At 36.5% G+C, this 24,504-nt stretch overlaps 1 protein-coding gene across 1 annotated transcript in view; it reads right to left on the minus strand.

Moving 5' to 3' along the window:
* The window catches only part of MTA3 (metastasis associated 1 family member 3), a gene marked incomplete at its 5' end in the record, with an annotated part of 128,906 nt that overhangs the window by 37,856 nt on the left and 66,546 nt on the right, over nucleotides 1-24,504 (minus strand). Inside the window, 6 exons of the mRNA XM_029085643.1 lie at nucleotides 1,523-1,609; nucleotides 10,089-10,311; nucleotides 10,804-10,955; nucleotides 12,062-12,186; nucleotides 14,793-14,851; nucleotides 20,152-20,226. Coding sequence (XP_028941476.1) covers nucleotides 1,523-1,609; nucleotides 10,089-10,311; nucleotides 10,804-10,955; nucleotides 12,062-12,186; nucleotides 14,793-14,851; nucleotides 20,152-20,226 — 721 coding nt within the window. The remainder of the gene's footprint in view (nucleotides 1-1,522; nucleotides 1,610-10,088; nucleotides 10,312-10,803; nucleotides 10,956-12,061; nucleotides 12,187-14,792; nucleotides 14,852-20,151; nucleotides 20,227-24,504) is intronic.

The following is a 24,504-nucleotide window of genomic DNA, read 5'->3' on the forward strand; positions in this document are numbered from 1 at the left end:
AAAAACCCCACCACCAAGCTAAATTGCAAACAAAAAGCCATTTTCCAGCCATCCTTATACAATGAATTCAGTTGCATGTCCATAACTACACTGGTCCACTTCATTTCCCTGCAACACTTATTATTTACCTTCAACTGTAGCGAGATACCTTCACTCCCCATACAGACAAATGCTAAGCGACTCTACAGATACCTGGTATATTTTAGCACTGTTAATCTTCTACAAAACCCTCACCTAAGTACACATAATGCTGTCTGACACTGTTCATCCATTTACTCTTGTTAAACCTACAGACTTATGGTCCCAGGGGTATCAAGATAACTCCTCATCACCTAAATAACTAAAACCACACAGTATCTTCTAAGATTACACAACAAGCTGACATTTCTTCTTTTGCCTTCCTGAACGGGGTCAGCCAGATGAACCATCCTTCTCCTGCCAGATTCCACTCCCCCACAGACACAGCTCCACCAAGTCAATCACAGCAGTCCTTTCCTCATTCACTCGAATGACATTGGTAACACACACAGCTGGGATGCCTGTAGGAAATTATCATGGGCTTTTTCCCTAAACTCCAGGGCAGGAGGAATCAAAAGTAAGTGAGAATGGGCATTAATTCTTCATTACCCAGCGTTCTGAAGTTTGGATTTTGTTAAATTCTATGTTCTGGAAGAACAGTTATAACTACATTAATAGCTGATTTCTATTTCAGTAAGTCAAGAAACTGTTATCGTTTACTTTGTTTGAGAACAAAATAAACCTCCTGTTGATTGACATTTTGAGAAAAACATTTCCACTATTCCACCCTCAACTTTATTTCTGTAGAATGGGAATAACACACTGCAAAATTATTTGCTGCTGCTCTGATCAATGGACTGATTTCTATATTCTTTTGAGGATTAATATAAAGCCTCTGGGGTAACCCACCTCTCATATTATTATGTAAATATTTAATAGTCAGTGGTGGTTCCTTGCAGAGAACTACTTTAATGTTTTAAATAAGGAATTACAACTACTAGAATTTCTCCTCTCCTTATTATTTTATGTGAGTACTTTGACCTCCTGGCTATGATCTCAGTACAGATTTCATTGCATTTTTAAAAATTATATCATCAAATTAAGAGATCAGTATCTCACTGTGGCTGAAGTCTGCTCCTTTGAAGTACATGGGAGTATTACAAGTGGATTCAAGGGACACAGTAGAGCACCACTGAGCACACTGAGTGTCTCAAGTCCCCTTTGAGTGCTTATTTATTTAGAATACCAGAATATTTTTCACATTCTAAATTACATCAGGCTTCACTCTGCCATTTTAAACCAGCCCTTCTGCCTGCATCCTGCAAGTTCAATCATCCAGTTCTGCAACTGATAGCAGACCAGAATTTTTATTAATTTATTAATGCTACAGTTTTCTTTTTACTCCAGGCATAAATATCTCATTCTATGCACACAGGATTCTTAAGTATCACTAAATACTGAATCTTCATTTGATTATTTTTTTCCTCAGGAGGCAGATACCCACCTAGATACCCAATGATACATGACAGTGGTTTTCTGGTACTTTTGATCTTCAGAGGATTTCCAGCAACTTCACAATGTCGATCTGCATCTGAGAATTTTAAAGAATGAAACTCAGTTTAAATCTTCTATCATTACAAATACAAATAGGATGCACCAATCAGTTTGACTTACATTTTTACCACAAATTTATTTTTTCATTTTAGCACATACTCCTCTTTTTTTCTTCAGTGCTAATAATGATAGATATTTAAAGGCAAGGCATGTCTTCATTCATGCAAGCAATGTGATTTTTTTAAAAAAAAAAAGTTAATACAATTTCTAACACAAATCTGATTGCATTTTTTGCCTACAAAAATCTTTCTGGAGACAGCCAGCTAGGCAAATGAAACACAGATGAAAACACGAGTACTAAAATAAAAGCAGCTCTGGCTATTAAAAATGATTTATGTGGAATTCTTCATTGTATTCTACAAGCCTGTGTGGCCCTAAATGGAGAAATACAGAGGTAAGACGGATTTAAAGTTGGGACTACTGATTTTGGTCAAGTATTACTCACATGGTACAGTTATTCATATAATTCTTAATAAGTAAAACAGAATACAGGGGCAATCATGGCAAGATGAAGCTTAAAAAAACCAAAACAAAACACCAAACCAACCCCAAAAACCCCTTTACTGTAAAACTTTTCAACAGAGGTCAATTGTAAGGAAGTGTAACAGAGCTCAAAAGTCTCACAAAGATAGGAGCCTCCTGCAAAGTAAATGAAAATAAGCAGTTCAGTAACTACCTTAGTTTGATGCTGAAACTATGAACTCATAGCTTAAAAGGCACTGTGAAAACACAACCAGAGAATCTGTCTAAATGCCCAAACACAGAAGTGTTACTGTGAAGAAGTTCACGCTTTGACAGCAGAGTCAATCAACCTAAGGCAAAAATTCACAAGACATTAGGTTTCAGTAAATAGTTTCAAGACTACTGGAACTATGCTACCTTTTTTTTCAACTACTGAGAATGATTGGATTGTCTGTCTTCCAGATGCACGCAAGTAATCCCCATATAGGGCTTCTAGTATCCCTTGAACACAGATATTCCATTTTCTACAAGATTCCGTTCAGTGTTGACTGTGTAGGTCTAGAATTCCCTCATACAGAATTACTTCCATGTATACATACACACATATGTGTACACCTTTCTCTGTACAGGTTTCACATGTGCACATACAGATGTTCATTTTCTAATAAACTTTACAAGAGCTAGATATTATAAACAGATTATAATTGTAATTCCACTTTGTTTCCACCTTCTGTTTTACCAAAATGCTCGTTTGTTTCATTGAAGTACAAGATATGGAGTACACAGGCACATGAAGAGAGTAAGACATCCTATGGAACAATTTATATCTGAAAAAAAACCCCAAATTTACAATCTCTATGTATTCTATCTAGCTATGTGTAAAAAACTTGCAGGCCATGAAACCACAGGAATGACTGAAATAAGTATTTCAGTATGTTCACAGATGTTTTTAACGCAGCAGACAATGCACAACTTAGTTCCAAGTATAAGTATTAAGAAAACTACTTCAAATTCTTACTGTGCTAAGCAAAAATGGTAGCTGGTATCTGAGCAGCCCAAAGGTTCCAGAGCCCTAACACCAACTACACAAAGGACTTTATTATTTTACCTTAATAACAAAATATACTGTTCTCAGTGAAAAAAATGCGCTGAACCTAGTGCCTGGAATATTTTTAATACTCCACAACACTTGAAATATTTTAAGTGACAGAGTAGAATGATGTGTCTCCACTGTCTCCCTTAGTAAAACAAGCACAGACTATACAGTGAGTATTTTATAGCTACTTTGGGAACAGCAAAGCATTGCCTAAGAAGTAATTAGCAAGAAGATTTTTCCATCTACGTGTCTTCACTGTAAAAGAAGACATTGAATCATGGTGAGATATTAATATGCTTACTGAGAATACAGACTCCAAAGAGAGTACAATTTCCTTGCTTGAGGCAAAGCATGTTCACCAAAGGTACCGGGTGGGTATTCCAAAGCACAGCAATCTATTAAAACAGTTAAATATGTACAACAGCAGCAAACTTTAATCCACAATATGGTACTCCAAGTAAAAATATTATAAAGTTAATGATCTTTATGCACTATATACAGAAAAATACGAAGTCAGATTGTGCATCACTCTTAAGTGTAAAATCATAGAATAAAATTTAAGTAAGCAGTTGTCAAAACCAAAATTTTTTAAAAGTCCTAAAATCAACTACGGGCTTCCACATGAACATTAAAAATCTTAGTAAGATCAGTGAAATAGTGGACACTATGAGAAATAAAAATGTATTTTAATTTTTTATTACATTTGATAGTTTGTTTTTTTCAAATATATCAAAAGCAGAAAGTATGCCAGTGCCTGTAGCAATAGGAGATGATCAGGGTGTGAGGAAAATACAAAAGGAAGATAAAGGCATGGCAGAAAAGCTGAACGAATTCTTTGCAGCCACCTTGACTGCAGAAGAACTTAAGCAAGCTCACTTCCAAAACCTTTTCACGTGGAAAGTGTGAGAACTGTGTCACATGAAAGTGTCCATAGGAAATATTTCAAAACAAACTAGTTAATGAATAAAAACTTGTTACTGGGACCAGGTGGAATTCATCCAAACAGAAACTGTCAAGCATGTACATTACTGGTGTTAAACTAATGCTTAAACTGGTTTTGGTTCAAGGGAACAAAAACACGGCAAATGTGATAACATTCTTCAGTAAGTAGGTCTGCAGACTGGCAAAAGGGTTGAACTATTAATAGAGGCACACAGTTAAATACAGAAACATCAAGGGAGCCAACAAAGACCTTGTAAAGGGAAAACACGTTTAATGTGTTTGCGCTATTCTGTGGTGTGTCCTTGCAACAAGGACGGCCGCATACTAGGTCTTGCTAGCCCAAGCGCAGGCAGCAGGGTGAGGGAGATAACCCTTCACCCCGGCTTAACCCTTGTGAAACCACCTCTAGATCCTGTGTCAGCTTCTGGGGTCTCCACTATGAATAAGATAGGGACAATTGGGGAAAGTCCAGCTATTGGAGAGTCTGGTTTGTGGTTGGAGTATAAGATGTACATGGAGAGCCTGAGGGAACTGGGTCTGGGCATCCTTGAGATGAGAAGGTCAAGGGGAGACCTGATCGCCACCTCTAACTACTCAGTGGCAGCGCATAGAGAGGACTAAGCCAGACCCTTCACAAAGACATGTAGGGACAGGACAATATAACATTACGACCTGTGGCAACAGACACAACCTGGGAGGTGGGAAATTCTCGTTAGATGTTAGGGAAAAATTATTTACTGTGAGGTTGATCAAACACTGGAACAGTTCTGCCAGAATAGCCATGGAGTTGCCATCCTTGGAGACACACAAATCTCATCTGGACAAAAGACCTTGAGCACTTGAGCTTTCTGCAGGGGTGGGATGAGAGACATTCAGAGGTCCCTTCCTACCTACATGTCCTGTAAACCCATGACTGTCACAGGTCTGCCAGGATCCTCTGAAGGAATGGTGACATGTACACATGCAACTGATCTGGCATTCAACTTGACATTTCAAATAGTGTTTAACAAACTTTGTCACCAAAGACCGTTGCCGTCCAGCTGCTACAGGGTAAAAGAGGTTGTTTTCAGGGATTAACACCTAATTAAAATAAATTGTCTATGTAATCCCCAAAGAATCTGTGCTGTTCAACACACAAAATATCAGGAAAAGAGATGATCAGAGAGTTAAAGTTTCCTGATAAAAGTTTTGTGAGCATAATCCAAGCTAAAACTGATTGCAAAGGATATCAGCAGCATCAAGGAATACATGTAAATTAATTCTTGAGGGGTAAAATGACTATAACATACAGATATAATGATGGGTTCTACACCACCATCATGCAGAAGAGAGTTCATGGAGTCAGTGTCAACAGTTTTCTAAAAATATCTAGACAATACTAAAGAGTGATCACTTAAAAATAAATTAAAATCAGAATATTAGAAATTATGATGATAGGAAAATAGAAAACACGTGACACTCTCTAAAATTATAGGAAACCTGAAGTGCATGTAATCTGGGGCACCATAACCCTAAAGACGATACAGTACAGTTAGAAAAACTCCAGGGAACATCATTACCAACCACAGTGCAAAATGGATTCTTTATGAGGTTTTAAACAGCTTTAACACTTCGTAACCCAGAAAAGTGATGACTGCTGTGGGTATTGCAGAGGACGACAACATCAGGAATGCTGTGGAGAATATGACAGTGAATGAGGCTTGTTCTTTTACATTTGTAAAGGTTTTTTAATTATTTCTTTTTTTTAAACTAGACTTGTAGGTCTCAAGATTAGAGAGACTCTCATTGGGGAGTTATTTCTCATTGACATTCCAACATACCTCTATCCAAATTCAGATTATCTAATGAATGTACTGTACTCCATGTATTCCCTGAACTGTATTCTTATTAGAAACTTTGGGGAAAAAAAAGTGTATTCTTTTAATTATTGTACTGGCTACTAAAACCTGGAACAAATTGTATTTGAAGATGACAGTAGAGAAAATATTTTCATCCTAGATGCAGATAAAAAAATCTTCTGTAGCTCTCCAAATCATGGATGTAAAACACTGTGAATCAGTACCCATAAATGTTACTCACTTCAGATGAATGGGTAATTTTCTATCAATAAAACACAGGCAATATGCTTACAAAGACAAAGCAGTAATATTTTGCATATTCTACTTCATTATCACTTGCCTTTGTTTTATCAAACCAGATCGCAACCAGCAAGTACTCTGTACTAAATTTGTTATCAAATCTGCAGATTTAAAGGTATGTTAAGTTTTGATCATGAACAGTATACCCGTTTCCAGATAACTATATGGATATTATAGAGGTATTACCATCCACTGAAAACATTTTGACAATCATGTCTACATAGCTGGAGTGTAGTTACTCAAATTTAAATTACTATAATTAATACATATAGTTCTATTGATAAAACTGTATCAGAGCAGGGGAAAAAAAAAACCCTCAAAAATCTGCCTGTGCTGAAGTAATAAGGTTCCCAGACGCATGGTTCACTGCCACGCATAGATCAACATGCTTGTAAGCTGGAAACAGATCTGGAGTGACTGTCTGGAGAAGAATGCCCACTTTGGTTTCCTCTAATTAAGAGACCTTCCACAGACAGGATAGTTTTGCTTAACTTTCTAATAAACATGCAATATATTCAAATTAAAAAGAAGGTATTTTGCCTAATTTAGAGCATGGGAATTTCCTCTTACCCACACAGTTCACCGATTCTAATTATTCCTGAAAATCCATCAAACAGCTTTATTGTCAACAACTACAGTGAGTCTCCAGGTAGCACAAAGTCTGAGATTTCCATGATGAATTGTACTCCTAGCAGGAGATGCTGTGCCTCCTCAATCTCCTGATGACCATCCCTAGATTGAACAGGGATGTTAATGCACCGTCTCCACTATCTCCTGCTGGCACCTGAGCAGGGGTCAGGCTACATGGTTCATTAGTGAGAAAAATCTAATTCTCTGCACTAACTGAAGGAATAAAGAACACAGAATAGGATCTTGTTTTCTGACGGTGGATGTAATGGGCCGAGGATGATGTGAGTGGAATTACAATAATAAAAAAATGCTTTGCCTGAAATCTGGTTTCACTTAGAAGATGGTTGGGCCTGAGGTTAGTGTTCTCAAATGCTTCTGTACTCCTCCAAGACAAAAGAATCAGCAGATGAGTTCAGGTAGAATGCAAAAATCAATTTATTATATGAGCAAGCTCTGACTGGCTTGTTCAGACTTTCTCTCTCAGAACTGGGAATTAGTTTCATTTACAACCTGGCACTTCAACAAATTGCATAAGACTAAGAAGACATAAAACCTGGTATGCTGCTGGGGTAAGCACCCTACCGTCCCCCTGTCTTTAGATTTTATGGTTTCTGAGTGTTGGTATGGTGCCTACTGCAATATAGTTGTGAAATGTAGGTATGTTTTCAAGCACTGGTTTGGCACACGCAAAGAGTCAGGTGAGTCTGGCAAAGCATCTAAGCAGTCATTAGATTCGAGTTTCAGCACAAACTCTGAACAGTTCTTGGACGTCCTAACCATCTCATACCATATCACATCATGGATGATCTGCTACTCTGGCCAGGTTATTATCTAAACACGACTGCAACTTTTGTAACACCAACACAGACATTCATTCAATATTGTAATTACTCAGTGGTATTCAACATATGAAATAATTACTGTTAGTTAAATATCTCATTAAAAAATTTTAAAAAATTTAAAATTACCTGCATCAAGCTATCCTTAGAAAAGGATTTAAGGAATTATCAGGAAGGGAAAGCTTATTTAGTTGTAACGTTGAAATGTATGGAGTGCACTGAACACAAGTCACCAGATACAAGTACAGGAACAAAACTAGAAAACAATGGGTTTATTTACTTACTTACTAGGCTCTACTAGAGTAAGAACACATCAATGACAATGCAGGTAAGAGCACTGTATGGTTCTACAGAGAGAGACTGTCAGAAGGAGAGTATGCACATGCGCGTGTGTGTGTGTACACACAGAGAAACATGAGTTAAATTAACGAAATGAGGTATAACCTGGTTTCCACTATTATAAGATAATTTTAATGTTGTGTTCAAAAAGCATTGGCAACTGTGGTTTTTGTTTTTGCTTTTTTTCACTCTATGTCAGGTCAGCATTCAAAAAGACAAAATCACAAAGTCCATATTTTGCTTTAAGCAAAAAGAATAATGAAAGACAGAGAGAGCCTACAGGGGAAAAAATATCTTTCTGCTTTTGATGTCAATTTGTTGCGGCACTTTTTCATTCAAAGGAACAGAGGAAGCACTCACAGCACTGCCAGTCTGATACAAGAATGACTATTTCCTGCTAGCTCAGCTTTTCACTCCTTTGCTTTAAAGTTGAACTGTCTATATAACACTTGTTCTAGTATGATGTTTAACAGTTAGATGAAACTTTTTTTTGCTTCTATTTTTTCTCTTCCTTAAACAAGGTTTCATCTTCTGTCGAACTGAGTTACTGCAGTGAGTGACAAGAAACAATGATATGGATAAAAAGATGCCAGGTTCAAGTGAACTTCTAAAGTTAAGTTTCCTCCATGATTCCGCAGAAATCAGTGCCAATTACATAAATTAAAAGGTACAATGCTTTTCTCTCTTTTTTTGTATGAAGGATTAAAAATCCAATCCTAGTACAGTCTAAGACACACTTATTTCCTAAAGTACAACCCCTTTTATTCACACAGTGGACATACAGTTTCCTTCAATATGAAAAGCTGCTCCTGACTTGCACACCTTTGAAAGAAGAAAGAAACTGGCCAACAGGACAACTAAATAAATAAGACAAGGACAACAAACAGAAATATTCACCAAGTTCTGGATGATTGCAAGAAGTAGGTGAAGAGTATGTATGTGAAGAATGGCTGGTGTTAAAGTACATAAGGGGAAAATAATTACTCAAAACCAGATTTTAAGCCTTCATGAAGTAAATTTTTTACAGTCAACACTGACATCAGCATCCCAGTTAAATATGCTGGGAAAACATGTAGCGTTAATCTAGTAAACATAGTTACAAAACCATCATCTAATACTCTAAAAACGTCTCTTCAATTCTAATACAATTGACAGTACAACGAGCCAGCACAGCTCATCTTGGAATACCAAGTGTCTGCTCAAAGAACTGCATCCATGGAAAACCAGGAAACACAACCAAACAGCGTGAGCAGTAAAGCAACATGTCAGCCCAGATACAAAACCTGTTGGAATATTCAGTGACTTTGCAGCAGAACTTACACATATATGTACATAAAGAGACTCACTGTTGCTATCTGCAACTCATAACCTTTTGTCATACTACTAGTGAATTTATCAGTTCTTTATACTTTGGCTACAAAAAGAACAAGCACAATACAGAATTTTATTTAAAACTAAAATTTAAAACTGGAACAGACAAAAAAATCAAAGATGCAACCATGATGTAATAATAAACATGGCTATCACCACCATCTGATCACCACAGTAACAAAGGGCTGTATAGAGGCCAGATTTAAATTCTTATGCATCCTCGGCTCCTCATTCTTTGACCAAAACATGTACAGATTGACACTTTCTACTCAGCAAAATAAATGAACATATAAAAGCGAACTACTTTCACTCTGCCTGGTAGGTAGGAAGCATGTTTTTTGTGTCACAGCATTGATTTCCCCTCCCTGCCCCTGCTTGTTTTTAACAACAATTTTGTGGGTGAATGAGGCAACAGTTATCATCCCCTTTTTAGTTCACTTGAAATGTTTCCTCAGCGTGAAATCTGTTCAAGGAAGCCAGACATTATTCAATGTGTTGGTGATATGCTGGACAAATGAAAAAAATGAAAAGCGAAAGTGTATAGACAAGAAATGTTTATTGAAAAAGAAAATAAAATTAAAAGACAAAAATGGGTGGGAAGCACAGCACACAGAACTAAGAATTAAAAAAACATCTTACATTCTGCCTTAATGGCAGCACAGTTAATAGGGACAAAGGGACGTCTTGCTGCCTGCCGCAGTCGGAGGGTATTTTTGCAGACCTGACGGGCCAGTTTTGTCCAACAGGTTGTGTGTAGAAAGAAAGCTTGACGTGTTTTCACTGACGACTTTGGACTTCCAGTGTTACGAACTGGAGTTCCCTGTGTGGCCTGCCGGGACATGTGAGTTCTAACATGGGACTCCTACAAAAAATAAACAAAACAAAACAAACAAAAAAAATCATAACACATACATCTGAATTACAGCACTTAAAAAAAAAAAAAAAATCTACAGTTTGGATAAATCCACAGGGCTAATCAAATAATATGTACAAGCACTAAACAAAAAACTTATGAAACTGTAAAACAGAGTAGAAAACTCTATTGTGAATGGATGTATAATGCCATTCTAGATTAGATCTTGTATAGTCATATTAGCATTTTATAGATAACACATCATTAGATTGACAAGACGACATTTGTGGATGTCTGTTTATCTAAGTCAAATAAAGTCATGGCAGGACCTGCACGCTGTTCAGTTCTACTTAAGACAGGAGAAGGATTAATAACTTGAGTTTTGTAAAACCAGAGTTGAACACATACATAAAAAAAATCATTCCATTCAATATTCAAATCACAGCAGTCTTGTGAAAGCATCATATTTCATTTTAGGAAAGTTTATCTACACAATCCTACCTCTGCAGGTTGGCTAGAAGACAGTTTATCTTCATCTGTCTGTGTGGGCATTTTCAGGCCACCATATTTCTTCCAATAAATCCAGCAAGATGCACACAATCTACACTGCATATTAGGAGGACCCCATGAATACCACTGGTGAGACTGTGGAGCTAAGGAGGAAAAAACAGCACAGGTAAACTGGTGCATGCTAAATTCAACATAATAAATCCAAATGTGGTAACAGATGGCTTTATACTGCCATAATATAAGGCATTGTAAGAGTATTATATCGATACATATTTAATACATTTGACATGGAAAAAAATAAGAACTTGAATTTTCAGTTGATCTATTTTTTACAAAAGCACACTCTGAAGTCAACTCCAAACTGAGATTTTGAAAATGCTTCCCTACTGAATTTCAAACCAGGGACTCTGTATTGCCAAGAAATTTTCTTCCAGGGGACTAACAACAAAAACAAAACAAAACAAAAAGCAAGCAAAAGCCCTATAAATTCTCCACTATTTCTAATCTTACCCTGGAAGACAGGCTGATTAAGTTGCTTGTTACTTATTAGAATTACTTAAGATCTGGGATTTTTTTTTCTCAAGTCATGCAAAGTGAGTACTTATAAATCAACATTCATATAAGAAAAGGAGAAGCACATCTCCTATTGACCTTGAAGAGGCATATGTACCTTTATCTTGTACATGTGGAGACTCAGCAAAGGAAACACTAATTTAATCTTTCTTTCATTCCTTTTTGTAATCTTTCATAAGAAAACTATTATTTTAAAAATGTGATTTGAAAAAACCCCGAAGTATATAACTAGAACTTTCTTATACAAATATGGACATAGAAAGTACTAGAAAAAAACAACATGTCCTCCCCCTGTCCCCTAACAACAAAAGAGCAGGGAAAAAGACCCCAAAAAACAACTCAAAACCCCTGCAGCCTTACAGGAGAATCAAAAATAAATCTGAAGCTAGTATTCTGAAAGTAAAGGCATAACATATCAGTGCCATCATATTATATTACTTTATCTTTCTGTATTTTCTGAATTGTAAAAAAAAAAAAAAAAAGTAACAAAGTGGATTTGAATGTTGACATTTAATCAACATTTTGAAGGCAGCTCTAACTTAAAAGTTTTTTCTGCAATACAAGTCATTGAAAATTACCTTCTATAGCATGCAAACAAAAGTACATACATTTGTTTTGAAAAAAAACCCAGTCATATTAAGATTAGCCCAAACTCCAGGATTAAAAAGTTACTTACTATAGCAGCTTTCACAAGCCCGACCTATTAGTGAGGCTTGTGCCTGGTAAGAGGCTCCCATTGCTCCATTGACTGCAGCAGGTTTCCCATTGTTGCTGGATATTTGATTGGGATTTGGTTTATTACTTTAAATTTAAAAAAAAAAAAAAAAAAAAGGAAAAAAGTTATTTTACTAACCAGTTACTCAACACAAAAACAAACAACCTAATCTTGGAATTCTGATGTGTGGTGACAACATCTGTAAAATCTGCTCTAAACAACAAGACTAATTTTTATACTCCTCCAGTATTTTCAGCACTGTAACAGACTTGCTATTTATAAACAGCTGCTTTGATACTCAAGTTCTTTGTAAAATGCTCTCACATAGTCTAAGCTACTTGGCAAGCTAGTAAAAGACCAAGTCTTGGGGTCAAGCATTAACAAAAGCCTGACACAGCAGAGAATTTAAGAAGGGGGTTCCAGTCAACAGGTGAGGTTTTACAAGGCGAGGCTGGACTCTGGGTGAAGGATAACAAGTAAGAGTAGTAACACTGCCTATAATACTACAAGGCTGTCCATGCTAGAAGACAGTCTGCTGCCTCCTATCTCAAGCAGAAGTACATATCTTCCCACAGACTGCAGTAAATGTGAATATCTTTTAACCCTGGCAAAGCTCACCCATATAATATCAGAGTGTTCTGCCTGGGTTCTGTCCTAAACTACTTACTCTCTGAGAAGGCTGAAACTGGTTTGGGATTTATTTTTTTTTTTAATATTATTTTTGTGATTATTGTACCTACTAATACTTCACTGAAGTAAGACTTCACAGGTTAGTTAATTCAGAGGCAATTAATACACCCCTCACTGGGTTGAGTACAGCATTTCCAAAGCTCCAACATTGTGGGTATTAATTATCCCTTTGACAAGCTATACTCTCAGTACAATGCAAGGCTGGAATACATTGATTCCTAAGATGATTATTCGTTACTTTAGGTAGCATAAAATATACTCAAGATTAGTTAAAACGATTAATTGAAGAAACCTTTGCTGTATCAAGTCTCTGCTCCAAATACCAGGAAGTCTGTAATCTGCCTTCTGCTTTTTCACTATATCCAGTAAGAGACACTTTTAACATTTCCAGATACTCTTTATTAAGCATCTTGGACTCAAGGTACATGAGAAGGGATGGAGAGATGATCGAGTCTCCCATGTTATGATCTGTTGCTTAGTTACCTTCCAAAGAAGCCATGAACTGAAAGGGATCCTCTGGTACTGAGAACAAATCATTGCTTTTACAGGAAATACCTTATGATGAAGTTCAAAAAGGTATTGAGCTCTGAGAATCAATTCTACACAGGCTTTAAATACAATAAATCAGTCTTGAAACAGCACTAGCAATCCATTCGCCCATGAGTGCCCCACACTGCACAGTTACCAGAGACTTGAGAAGTCCTACCACCTCCTTACCACTGACTATGGATTTTGCCTTGACATACAGACAAAAGACAAATGGTAAGAAAGATAAAAATTGCAAAAATACTACATTTCAAAACAGATTTTGGCATCAAACACAACTAGTCCCTACTATCAACATACTGGCAAAAGTCCTGAATTGTCCACATGGACCAAGGAAATTAAATTGAAAAAGCATTATGTAAAGATTGAGCATCTTACAGTTCTCCCAAAGCAGCTACTTCCCTGAGAGGGTTAGGGAACGCTCATACTAGAGTTTTCTGCTTTTTTTAAAAGGCATAATTTATTAGACACTTGAGCTTCAAAACTCATAACATTTTTTCAGAGATCAGATTTCAAGACTGAATTTACCAGTCTGTTGTCTGTATTGCTAAATCAGTTTAAGAGAAAAAAGTCTGTATGAAATTTGGAAATTAAGCTCTGTTGTATGTAATTTATACAAATCATCAAAATGACAACAGCAGATTTTCAAAGTATTTCATCTGGTATTCTAGTCTTCCATTATACAAACACTCATAACAATGGGAAATTCAAATATATATAAACTGAATATACCTAAAGAAAGCCTAAAATAATGCCATCTGTAATCTTTTCTCTTCTCATAATGTTGAGGAAATTATGAATATGAGAGACAGATTATATCTAGTTTCTGTGAACTACATGTTAACAAAGCAGATATACCATGGACTTTAGATCTAAAAAAAAAGATTTAAAACCCCCCAGAAAAAAACAATTTCATTAATTAGAGCTGTTCAAAGATAAAAGATTTTGGGCTGTGTGCTACCTTTAATTTACAGCCAAAACATCTTTTGTCTCTAGCTGAAGAACAGACTGTATTAGCAAGATAAAACTGCAGTGGGAAAGAATATTTTATGTAACGACAGTAACAACTGCTTCTATTTTGAAGTGTTGTATTTACACAAATATGAAGTGTTGTGTTACAGGGATTCATAAGCAATTATTCTGGAAAAACTGCTTTTTAAATTACAAGGTCCTTCTTGCATGTGAGCAGCACACGTAGCACTCAATCACCTTTTGTAAAACTTCTCACCGTTCCAGAACAGGCAGTTTGCAGGTCAAAGACAATGGGCTCAGTTAAGTACAAAAGTTTCACTTATGGCAAGAGGTTTTGGCATTTTCTGATTATATTTCTGTATATTCTGTTTGTCTGAAATATTTAGAACATAACTATTAAAAAGATGACTAAAAAAATACCACAAGTTACTGTGTCAGTTTTACCCGTACTTTATTAAAAAAATTACTTTATTGTTATACTCACTAGGTGGGGATGTATACTTGTTTCAATTTACTTTCCGCTTCAGCCGCTTTCAGACGTTTCTAGTTGAAAAATTAACACATTAAAATAGTTTATTATATTCAAGTACAAGATGTCATAAAACTGCACATAATCCACCTTTAAGTTACTTCTATTTTGTGATTCCACAACAGCCTCCAAAACAATCACAGAAATCTACAAGAGGAAAACCTAGAAAAACAAGTTCTCTGTTTTTATTATTAGTCTGAAATTATAGTACACTGTCCTCCCCAGTAAAACTCAAAGGTCTCATATATGGCACCAAAATTGTAAAAGCAACAATTACAATTTACATAAATTATATCGATATAAACATGTATGTCACGCTGGTTAACCCTCATTGCAGATTAAGTAGAAAATAAAACAGACTCATAGAATAGAATCATAGAATGGTTTGGATTGGAAGGGACCTTAAAGATCATCTAGTTCCAACCCCCCTGCCATCAGCAGGGACACCTTCCACTAGACCAGGTTGCTCAAAGCCTCATCCAACCTTGCACACGATGAGTTCCTCATCAGTCATGTAATTCAATATTTCCATGTGCTCTGTCAAGCCTGAGGCAAGTATTTTATAAGCAGTATAGGGAAGGGGAACTAAAGTCCACTGACTGTTAGAAATAACTAAACATCTACTTCTGTTAAGTGTCGTTAAAACTGTAGCTCAGGAACACAGCAGCAGTAGGACAGCTACGCTACTATCACGACAGTCCGTGAATTTACTAAATTATTAGTTTCTTCACACTTGCAACAAACACAAAATGTATTCTGCTCAAGGTAGCAATGCTAATTTCTAAAATGTAGAGAAGTTTTAGTTATTGCCATATTATGCAAGTAACTAAGACCTTTTTTTTGAACAATGGCACAAGAAATAGGTGTCTACTGGTTATCTGAAACGTTTGTATATAGAAGATGAAGGAAAAAAGATTATTTCCCTGCTCTTCTTGTACTCAAGACATTACTTCTGTTCACTTGGGAAGCAGAGAGGAAGAGAAAAGGAGTTGAAACAAGGTCAATTTCATCACAGAGGAGGAAAAAAAAAAAAAAAGAGGGAGAAGTTGATGGACATTGATATCCAGCAATAATAAACCAACACTACCTCCACGCCTCTCAAGGTTCCCTCTTTCTTTATCAGGTGTTTGAAACTCAGTTGTCCATTTCTCCTACAACAGCCAATTCTCTTCTCTGCTATACTCCTATTTTCTGATAACCAGTCTTTGCAAGGTTCACAATCCAGAAAGATATTTCCCACCTTGATAAAAGTGTCATCAAAAGGCTCTGCTCTGAGAGTGTCTTGCCTGAGCCATGAGACAAGTTACAGGGTTAATCAGCTTTACTGGTTGAGTGGCCTGAGTAAGCCTCCTCACGTCAGCCGCTGCTCTTTTCCATTTCAGAAAGCTGCCTCTGTGCCATCCATCACTCAAAGTCAGTTATAAAAACTGCATTTTTTGAGGAGCAATCTATGAAAAATAGACTTCTAAGCAGTCCATATCACCAATATGAGAGCCCTTCTCCATTTATTTCTAAGATGGGCTTCTAAAAAAAAAAAAAAAAAGTTTTTTGCTGTTCCCAGGTGCCTAGTTGTGCTTGGAGCTACAGAAGTGACTTCCATGCATACTCCTGGTGCAGTTGCAGTCTTTCACCAGCACTAGCCTTGGAAACACTGCACTACCTTCAACAGGCCCATAGCAGACATGCAAACACAGTATATGCTCTGCTGGCTTAAGTCAGTTTTTACAAGAGCAAGGAAAACGAACAGCAGCAGCATGCTCCAAGTCTCATAAACTGACAGTTTTTAAGCAGAACATTTCCCAGCCCCAGCAGAAGAGCTCTCCACGGTGAACTACTTCCACTCAACAGCTTCAGACCGCAGCCTTTCCAAAACTGTCTTTTTCATTTTCCTATTATACCGAACAATATAGAATTCTTTTTCAAACTGAAAAAGCATCCAAGACTGAAGGTCAGCAGGTGACATGCGTTCCTCAGAGGTTCATAACAAATTGGTCCCATTCTACAGAAAGAACAAGTAAATCTCACTGCATACCTAGCAAGATCACCAGAGCAAAAGAGACAAACACAATAAAGAGGAAAGTAGCCTCGAAGCACTGTAAAAATGTAAAGGTATTTTTAGGAAGCTGTATTAAGCCCTGATGGCAGTGTCAGTGAGAAGTGACTATACACATTCATTAAATTTTAGCATACGTTTAATACCGGCATGGAGGTTGTAAGGAATGCAATTTTTGTAATTACTTTTCTCCTTTGTTTGCTAAAGCGGATGACATACTGCCTTCTAAAAAATAATCACACAATGTCATTTCAGTATAAGCTGTATTTTTATGCACTGAAACTATAGTTAACATTGCTCTCTAAAAGCAACATAAAATGTCACAGCTTGAATTCACACTGACCTATCAATGTTTAAGTACTGAGAGAGAAGAAAAGACGCAGAAACAAAACTATCAACTAATAGTTGCAATTTCTGAGATGAAACCTCTGCCTGCTGAAATTTAAAAGGATGAAAACTGGGAAAACTGTAAAGGTTGGAAGTTGAAATTGAGAACATTTAGACAAGAAACAAAGCACCAGTTTAACAATAAGGGTAATGAATCACTGGAGCAATACAACAAAGAGATCTGATCTTACATCTGATCTTAAACAGTAACTATTTCACAGACTGCACTGCAGGGGAGGTCAAGCTACATTAGCCCAGCTTTTCACTTGGGCTCTAATACTTTTAATCAACTACCTCTGAAACTGTTACTTCTTTTTTAGAACTTTTGTTAAGAGTATCAACTGACAAATATCACAAGAAATTACCATTTCCCTAAAAACTGTTTTCAACAGTGGAAATAAATAAATGAAAAGGAAATTTAATATATTGTTGTAGAACAGTAATTTAGTTATCTTTACCTAAGTTCTCCCCTTTTCTGTTGCAAAGTCTCATTAAAAGTATTTTTGCATTGAATCAGGTTTTTAAGGAGAACACTACAAAAGATGAGAACACATTTAATCCAGTGCCACCTGGCCTTCCTCAAACACTATATAATGTAGCGGTCATGAAAAGTGCCGTGTCACCAAGAATGATTACCCAAGGCCTGAATTAGTTTTGCTAGACAGGTTCATCAGAGACTGAGAACTTTAATATACCTATTTCCCTTCAGCTTGACTTGAAGGAAACATGCTCTGAAGGCAAGGTGGTAACTGTATCTCCATTGCCATTAAATCACCACCTTTAGCTAGCAAGCAAGAATAACATTTAGTAGCAATTAAGATAAGGAAACCTTTCTTATGCCTGACACAATGCAGCCAATTAATATAAAGAAATAAAGATAATTAAAGAGCAAATTTTCATATTAAACCACACTGATCTAGAATTCAGAAATTGGATTTTATGCATAAGATTCAAGTACGTACATCACCCTTTTTGCCTTCCCATTCCCCCAAGCTGCCTTACCCCTTCAAGCCTGGTATTTAGAGAAGAATGACTCTGAAATTGCCACTTTCTTACTGAACGTATTTTCTCCCTGAAATGCATTCAATTATCACAGCTTGTTCTGGTGGGGGAAAAAACCCTACAGATACAGATTTTACTGAATTATATTATTTCTTACCATTCCAGAACAAACTAAACAAGGCCAGGATGAAGTTCTGATCTATTTTTAGGAAGGATTATAGAAAAGTTAACCAGGACAGAAATTAAGTATTTGGTGTACACTGTTGGTTTTTTTATTGGCACTCATGCATGACCTTGAAAGAACATGCTTAAAGCATTAAATCCTGTGATGTTTTGCCATGTTCTGAATTAGGATGTTCCACGTTTACTTAGTTACAAGTAACAAACAGGCACTTACAAGAGCATTCAAACTGTAGTTAACCATAAAGCCTATGTGTTTTTATTGTGAGGATAAAAACCTAATTTTGTGAATGGATATACAAACTTAACACACCATCACATGCCTTTATCACTGTAGCAACAGAATCACAATGAAGCCCTAGCAAACTTGATATATAAAGGGAGTCTCCAACCACTCCAGAGGAAGTATTTCAGAAAAAAATCACAGGAAACAACTCTGAGCAAACTAAGAGTGTTGACAGAAGTCAATTTGCACTTCAATTTATCCTACTTCATGGCTTTCCTTATCTATAAAATCTTTTTATCTGATTCTTCAAGATCATCTGTTGCCGAATCCTTAAGAGCTGATAAAACAGCCCAGGAAATCTTTGCTGGCAATACCCTTCTAGGATAAAGATTAACAGTGCAAAAAAACTTTTGAAAGTGAAACAAATGGTGACAAACACAGAAAAATATGCCTTTGTAAACAGCATTTTATTTTCTATTTGTGTTATCCATAGAACTAAAAGGTCCTAATGATAGTCCAAGACTCTCTTATGTGGTAAAAAACTTTTCCCTTACTTTCCATACCCTAACAAAATGATGTAGAAATGCTTACAGATAAACCAGAAGCAACCATCCTTCTGACACACAGCGTAACAAAATCTGGAACAATTCCAAAGATCCATCCAACAATACAGCCATAACCATTACAGCATAAAATTTATTTTCAACATGCTGAACATAACATCACCACTAATTATACAGCAAGTAAAGAAGCTAAAAACTTAGACATTAGATCATAAATTAAAATTGAGTATTTTAAAATATTTTATATATCTAAACCAAACCAAAGAGTAAATACATAAAGAGTGCAATATATAAGAAGCACCAACACTGAAATTTTGCCTAAACCTCCTTAAAATATCCCAGTGTCGGTATCCAATATAATCTTTTCATGTTTCTGCTCCAGAGGAACCCCAACAATTCAATTAAACATTCAATCAGAATGATGAACACATCCACTGTATGCAGAATGTTCTCAATTTCGCTTTTAAATTCTGGTAATGCCAAAGTAATGTTTTATCATGGAGTACCAATAAAAGGTTCATAACATTATCAGCCACTTTAACACAATGTATTTTTCCTTCTCCTTCAGTCCCATGCACAGCTTCACAGCCTGAAGCATTCGCTCTGCAACCCATTTCCTTCTTATCCCATACTGCAATAACAACCCGGAATCACATTGCTACAAAGCAGCATACAATACAAATGGCTTAAAAGCTCTTCACAGCTATGTGATGTACAGTAGGCATCAGAGGATTTGACAATGCATCCTGCGAACAGCACAAAACCACTGGTCTATAGCCTAAAATATTACCGCAGGTCTCCCACTATATTTCTTTTCAAGAACACAGATTTTTATCCTTTAACAAGTTCAGATTTTTTAAGAACATGGCAGACTGGTTCATGTCGAAATAGTCATTAAATTACCTGTTGCACATATCTGTCAGTGGTTTTCCACATGTAATAATACTCAATGATGCTAGTCAGCGACTTCCAAGGGAGCTGAAAAACATTTGTTACAAATTAAAGCGGTTCCAAGAAATTGCAATGTCCACATCTTATTAAACACACATTAAAATCAAGTATAGTTGATACACAAATACTAAAATATGAATGCATTAAATACCTACATTAAAATCCAAATGCAAATGAATACATATTACTATTAATAATACACAACCTTTCTTTATAGTTAACAAGGATGCAGAATTACAACTATGTTACAGACCCAAATCCAAATGTAATTTACTTTTGTTTAAGCCATATGGTTAAACAAAATGATCAAAACAGAATCCAGATTTCCATCAGGAAACACAGAAGGTAAATCTCTATTATAAAGTCTATCAGATGGGGAACAACATCAGGACTAAAATAAATCATCTTGACAAGACTGTGTTTGAATCTCATTATGATTTTACTCTTAAAAAATACAATGGCTACTGTACTTAGTTCACAGGTTTTTCAAGTTCTGTAACAACTCTGTTGCTCATACAGTATCACTAGTTTTGCATAAACCTCCACGTACTCTCAACCATTAACCAACAAACAAAAGGATGCTAGGGACAAATGCTTCCTTGAACAAGAGTGATACTAACAATGATTATTTCACAAAAATCTCTGTGCAAACTCAGGGCAGTTGATTATGATCAGTGCTGGTTTTGGTGTACATGCTCATTGGTAAAATAAAAATGTATTAGCCTAAGTTTATGGAAGAAAACTAAGCATACAGCAGTCGTTTTTAATTACTACTGAATAATCTATTTAACTCCATAAATTCTTCCTATAATTTAAATTAGTAATTGTTGTACAAAATTCATGCCGTTTTTCTTCATAACCTGGAAACATGCTACTGTTTTGTGCATGGTATTTTCTAGAGGCATGCATTAAATCTTAATATTGTCTGCTTTCTGGAAACGAGGATGACCAGAGGGCTGCAGCACCTGTCCTTTGAAGACAGGCTGAGAGAGTTGGGGCTGTTCAGCCTGGAAAAGAGAAGGCTCCGGGGAGACCTTGTATCTGCCTTCCAGTACCTGAAGGGGCTACAAGAAAGCTGGGGAGGGACTTTTTACAAAGGCTGGTAGTGACAGAACAAGGGGAAATGGCTTTAAACTGGAAGAGGGTAAATTTAGATTAGATATGAGGAAGAAATTGACAGGTTGACCAGAGAAGTTGTGGATGCCCCCCTTCCTGGAAGTGTTTAAGGCCAGGCTGGATGAGGCTTTGAGCAACCTGGTCTAGTGGAAAGTGTCTCTGCCCATGGCAGGGGGGTTTGAAACTAGATGACCTTTAAAGGTCCCTTCCAACCCAAACCATTCTATGCTTCTCTGATTTTTAGGAAGTTCCAGAAAATTCAGGTATGGAAACTTATCTTTCCAACCTTACTCACTCCACTTTGGGGCTTTCTGCATGTCTTAAGCCAAAAGAATAGGTTCCTGAACCTTTAATCAAGTTCCTAAAACAACAGAGGAACACCGCTATCAAGCTGCCTCTCCCTGCATGCAGGAGCCCACAGCCAGTTTTGCACACTGCTTGCTTGCAGACACTTGGAGGAACTGAGTCTGGCTCCCATCTCTGCCTTTTAGGAGCTGGGATTTGGGTCCAGACTCAGCTGTGAATTCTTTCTCAGGCAATGTACCACAGTGTGTAAATCCCTGTCCACTTGCACTTAATTAAAAAGTAGCAGTATAACAAATGCACAAGCTCATGTTCCAACAAGTCACTTCATTAAAATCCTTTTAATTTCTCGGGTAAATTATGCCCTAAGAGAAATCCGTCCAAGAAAAGGCCAGTGACGGGAACATGTGTTTGGTGTGAAGTGACAGATGGGCTGCTTCTCAGCCTCTAGGTCCACATTCTTCCTTGTATTCAGATGAAGCACTGTCACCTCAACTACCTGCCATTGTCATTGAGTACATTTTAGCGTCTCCATATTTACTTTCCTTCCTGAACACTTATTAACACATTCATGCTATAGATTATGTTTGACATTTCTCTAGAAAATACTTTAATCTGTTTTAACTATCATTTTGACACCCGTATGTTCATTGACTCAGTAGGCATCTACAATCAAAGAAAGATAATTAAGGTGCCTGGACTGAGTAACCATAATCCTTCTATACTTTGGTTCACAACTCAGAAACCTGTTTGACAGGCCGAGTATGACTATTCTGTTTACCTATGCACCTAAAGCATGAAACGCTGTTAGAGGCACATGAATTTTCCAGAGGTTGCTTTCAACTGAAAGAGAAGCTGCAAACACCCACAGAATAACATACTCTCATTACCAAATTTTATTAAACATTAATTGAAACAAGTAAAATTACCATCTGCTTGACATTTTTGTAGGAGAAAATTAGCAAAGAGGTGTCAGCAGTACAAAAACAGGGAGAGGGAATTTTCAGTTTCTTTAGTTTCTGCAGAGTAAAAATGGACCACTCAAATCAGACAAGCATGGGAAACTTAGGATTGTAAACTATTTTAAAATTAACTTTAAGGCATTGTTTCCACAATTTTCCCAAGTTAGAAAACAGTTGCTTCTGTTTTCTACAAATGGTTCAAACAATTCCCAAGGCCTTTCCTGTCATATTTCGGAAGTAACAGTTATAAATTTGTGAAAACTAGTGATAATGAAAACCTAAGAATTAACAAGCGTAACAGCTGTCTCTTACCATTAGGAAAATAGTTATATTTTGAGAACATAAAATATGCAGCCTTCTCCCATTCTACTACCCCGGGATGTAACGTAATTCAAGTAAATCAAGTAAATTAAATTAACTTTAAAAATTTAGATTGATTAGGACTCACATAGGTTCTTAGAGACAGCAGAATCTTAACAAATGAGCTCCTACATCAGTTGATCAGTCAATAGCTGATGAAAATGATTATACAAAGGCTAGACTGGTAATTTAATAACTAATGAGGTTCAGTCTATGAAAAAGGTAAACTCCTTTACACCATTTAATTTTATTGTCTTGCTTACTAATATTTAATGTTTATAACTTAATGCTTGAGTTGCACATTGAATGTCAAATGGTGGCAGTTCTTACTAATTGCTGGAAAAGTAAATGAGCCTGCTCTTTAGAGAACTGTCACATAAGGGCTGCAATGGCAGCTGCCATGCCTTGCAAATTCAGGACAATTCAGAAAAGGCAACTCTTCTGGCATATGATGACTCAAGTAGGTGCTACATAACTCTCCTGCTTCAGGAGAATGCTACCAACCACTTTCCACCAGGTGACACGACAATCCCGCCTGTGCTGTGGCACCACTGCGTGACTGCTTAGGTTCAAATCTAAGAGCAGGCACCATAGGATGCAATTTTATCATTAGATGTTAGGTGGACACTCAAACAAGTCAGCACGTATGCTACCAGTGCATTAGCTTCTTTGTCCATGCCTTTACACCACAGAGTACTTACTTGTCAACAACGAGCCATGGCAGAGAGGGATAATAACAGATAAATGTATTCTCATGGATATCCACTGCATAAGTGCTACAAATTTACACCTACCTCACCTTGCAGAAACTTTTCACATAACCATGATCTAAATCTTCAAGGACTTTTTTAGATTAATTAAAACCAAATGTTTGTTTTTAAATCCCTATACCTTTAGAATGCTACATAGCAAGTGAGAACACATAAATACTACTCTAGAGAAATGAGGATATCCCAAGATGACACAATGATTAATGTAATTGAAAGCTTCCAAATTACATAGAACTATATCAAGACTGTGTGCACTAAGTTACCAATACCATATAAATTGATATGTAAAACAGATGTTCTTCTAATGATGTTTTAAAAATGACAAGCCACTTTTCCAAAGGTAAAAAAAACAAAAAACAAAAAAAACTTCAGGATAGACAACATCCCTGTTCTAACTAAATGAGACTGTAATTAATTAGTGTCCTGTGCCTATTTCTGCTGCACTCTGACTCGACATTAATGTGCCCTCAGAAGGCTACGCAACTCTTCCTCTAGATCTGTGAGGGCCTCTCACTTTGGGAGAAGGGCAAGAGAAGAATATCTGCATTTCGGGAAGGAAGATTCAGTGAAAGAAGGATGGTATCAGGAGTCTACCCGATATAAAAACTGAACATTCTAAAGAGCTTCAAGTAGACTCCCTCTAATATTGATATCTAGCATTTGAACATTACAAACACATAAGTGATTCCTGCAACACATTACTGTATCACTTTAATGTATGCATATCAACAAAATTACATGTAACATAACACAGAAGTTATAAAAATATTACATAAATACCAGAGACAAGTTGG

Source organism: Antrostomus carolinensis, unplaced genomic scaffold (genome assembly GCF_000700745.2).
Source record: "Antrostomus carolinensis isolate BGI_N321 unplaced genomic scaffold, ASM70074v2 scaffold10016, whole genome shotgun sequence".
NCBI lineage: Eukaryota > Metazoa > Chordata > Aves > Caprimulgiformes > Caprimulgidae > Antrostomus > Antrostomus carolinensis.